Source organism: Myotis myotis, unplaced genomic scaffold (genome assembly GCF_014108235.1).
Source record: "Myotis myotis isolate mMyoMyo1 unplaced genomic scaffold, mMyoMyo1.p scaffold_m19_p_35, whole genome shotgun sequence".
Taxonomy (NCBI): domain Eukaryota; kingdom Metazoa; phylum Chordata; class Mammalia; order Chiroptera; family Vespertilionidae; genus Myotis; species Myotis myotis.
In genome coordinates this window covers 171,238-173,541 of record NW_023416341.1, presented here as the reverse complement: position 1 = coordinate 173,541, position 2,304 = coordinate 171,238, and the positions used below count along the sequence as shown (strand labels likewise).

Here is a 2,304-nt window from a genome sequence, read left to right as displayed (position 1 = left end):
GCTCATGTTCCCCGTCTTTGCCTCAGCTCTTTTCCTACAAAACCCATCACACAGCTGAAGTCTTTCCTTCCACGCAGTCTCCCCGAATCGCCCCCTTTCACACTCTCTCTCCCTGTTCGCTCTCTCTGTCTTCTCCTTTACACACATGTGCCTTGCGCGCCCACACATGCATTTCCTCCTGCCCTGCGGCACAAGCCATCATTAGCGGTATTTACTAGTACTCTGTTCACTGTGTGTTCCCTATTTACAACGTGTGTGTGTGTGTGTGGGGGGGGGGGGGGTCCGTTCTGCCTGCTCCAGCATGGCGGCCTCTGCCTGAGGCTGAGGCAACGCTGCCATTGCCGTGGAGGTGATGGGCCCACCACAGAGCATGCGGAGTGTGGCCCTCGCGGCCGCGATGCTAGCACATTGTACAGCGGTTTCTCGGGTCATTTCCTTCGCAGAGTGACGTCCGTGCTGCAGCGAGTGGCAGCTGTGGGGGCAGGGAAACCAACTCCTCTTGGGCCGCGGTGGCACGGATGCCGCTTACCAGAGGACAGTGTTCCTGGGAGCCAGGTGGATGCTGGCAAAACCTCTGCAGCCCGAGGTCTGGCTTCTTGGCCACAGGCGAGGCCTGGCACCCTCCTGATGGTCACAGGAGGTCACCCAGAGTTCAGCTTTGGGGTCACCCTGGAGAGTAGGGCTCGGCAGGCGTTGGTGCACTTCCAGGTGGCACCGGTTGGGTGTGAGGGACTTGCCGTGCCCAGCCGATGTCTGGGCTGGCTAATTACTCCCTCTGTCCCTGAAAGTCCTCGAGGAGGTGACACCTGCCATACTCAGCCCTTACCTGTGAGGTGGGGTCGTGGTGCTGCTGCAGGGAGAGGGGCTGGCCTCAGACTCCGGGAACCATCCAGGGACGTGGGGGCGTAGGGGTGGTGAGGTCTCTGCGAGTCATTGCAGTTTCATCGGACGACATGTCAATGTCTCCGCTCACGGCAGCTATCTCCCTGCTCCTTCCTCTCCCGGCTTGTTTTCCAAACAATTTGCTTAATGTGATTCCCAGCCAAGTTGAACATGAGTAATCGTGTTTACCCTGCGGCGTGGGGTAATCCTGCGCCTCCTGGGGCAGGCGGGCGGGGCCGGGGGGAGGAAGGGCCTGGCTGTCCGATTAATTGCCAGCATCCTTCCTTCTGCTCCTGCAGAGAGGACAGTCCCCTGCCCTTGGTGGCGATGGAGCCGCTGTTCCCCACCTCCAGACCGGCCGGCTGGAACACCTCAGCGGCCACCAGCGGCGGCGGGGAGAACGGGACGATGGCGGGGCCCGCGTCCTCGCCGGGGGCCCGAGCGGTGGTGGTGCCGGTGCTCTACCTGCTGGTGTGCGTGGTGGGGCTGGGCGGCAACGCGCTGGTCATCTACGTGGTGCTGCGCCACGCCAAGATGAAGACCGTCACCAACATCTACATCCTCAACCTGGCGGTGGCCGACGTGCTCCTCATGCTGGGCCTGCCCTTCCTGGCCACACAGAACGCCGTCTCCTACTGGCCCTTTGGCCCCGTGCTGTGCCGCCTGGTGATGACGCTGGACGGCATCAACCAGTTCACCAGCATCTTCTGCCTGACCATCATGAGCGTGGACCGCTACCTGGCCGTGGTGCACCCCATCCGCTCCACGCAGTGGCGCCGCCCACGGGTGGCCAAGCTGGCCAGCGCCGCGGTCTGGGCCTTCTCGCTGCTCATGTCTCTGCCCCTGGTGGTCTTCGCGGACATCCAGGAGGGCTGGGACACCTGCAACCTCAGCTGGCCGGAGCCCGTGGGCCTGTGGGGCGCCGTCTTCATCATCTACACGTCCGTCCTGGGCTTCTTCGGGCCGCTGCTGGTCATCTGCCTGTGCTACCTGCTCATCGTGGTGAAGGTGAAGGCGTCCGGCGTGCGTGTGGGCTCCACGCGGCGGCGCTCGGAGCGCAAGGTGACACGCATGGTGGTGGTGGTGGTGCTGGTGTTCGTGGGCTGCTGGCTGCCCTTCTTCATCATCAACATCGTCAACCTGGCCATCGTCCTGCCCGAGGAGCCCGCCGCCGCGGGTGTCTACTTCTTCGTCGTCATCCTGTCCTACGCCAACAGCTGTGCCAACCCTGTGCTCTATGGCTTCCTCTCTGACAACTTCCGCCAGAGCTTCCGGAAGGTTCTGTGCTTCCGAAAGGGCTATGGCACCGAGGACGTGGATGCCACGGAGCCGCGGCCCGACAAGAGCAGCCGGCTACAGGAGGCCACGCTGGCTGCATGCAGCTCAGAGGCCAACGGGCTCATGCAGACCAGTAGGTTGTGA

At 63.0% G+C, this 2,304-nt stretch overlaps 1 protein-coding gene across 1 annotated transcript; it reads left to right on the top strand.

Moving 5' to 3' along the window:
- The first annotated feature begins 1,209 nt into the window (after positions 1-1,209).
- Positions 1,210-2,304, top strand: SSTR5 (somatostatin receptor 5). Its single transcript, XM_036303233.1, has one exon. The coding sequence runs from the start codon at positions 1,210-1,212 to the stop codon at positions 2,302-2,304; it is 1,095 nt and encodes a 364-aa protein (XP_036159126.1).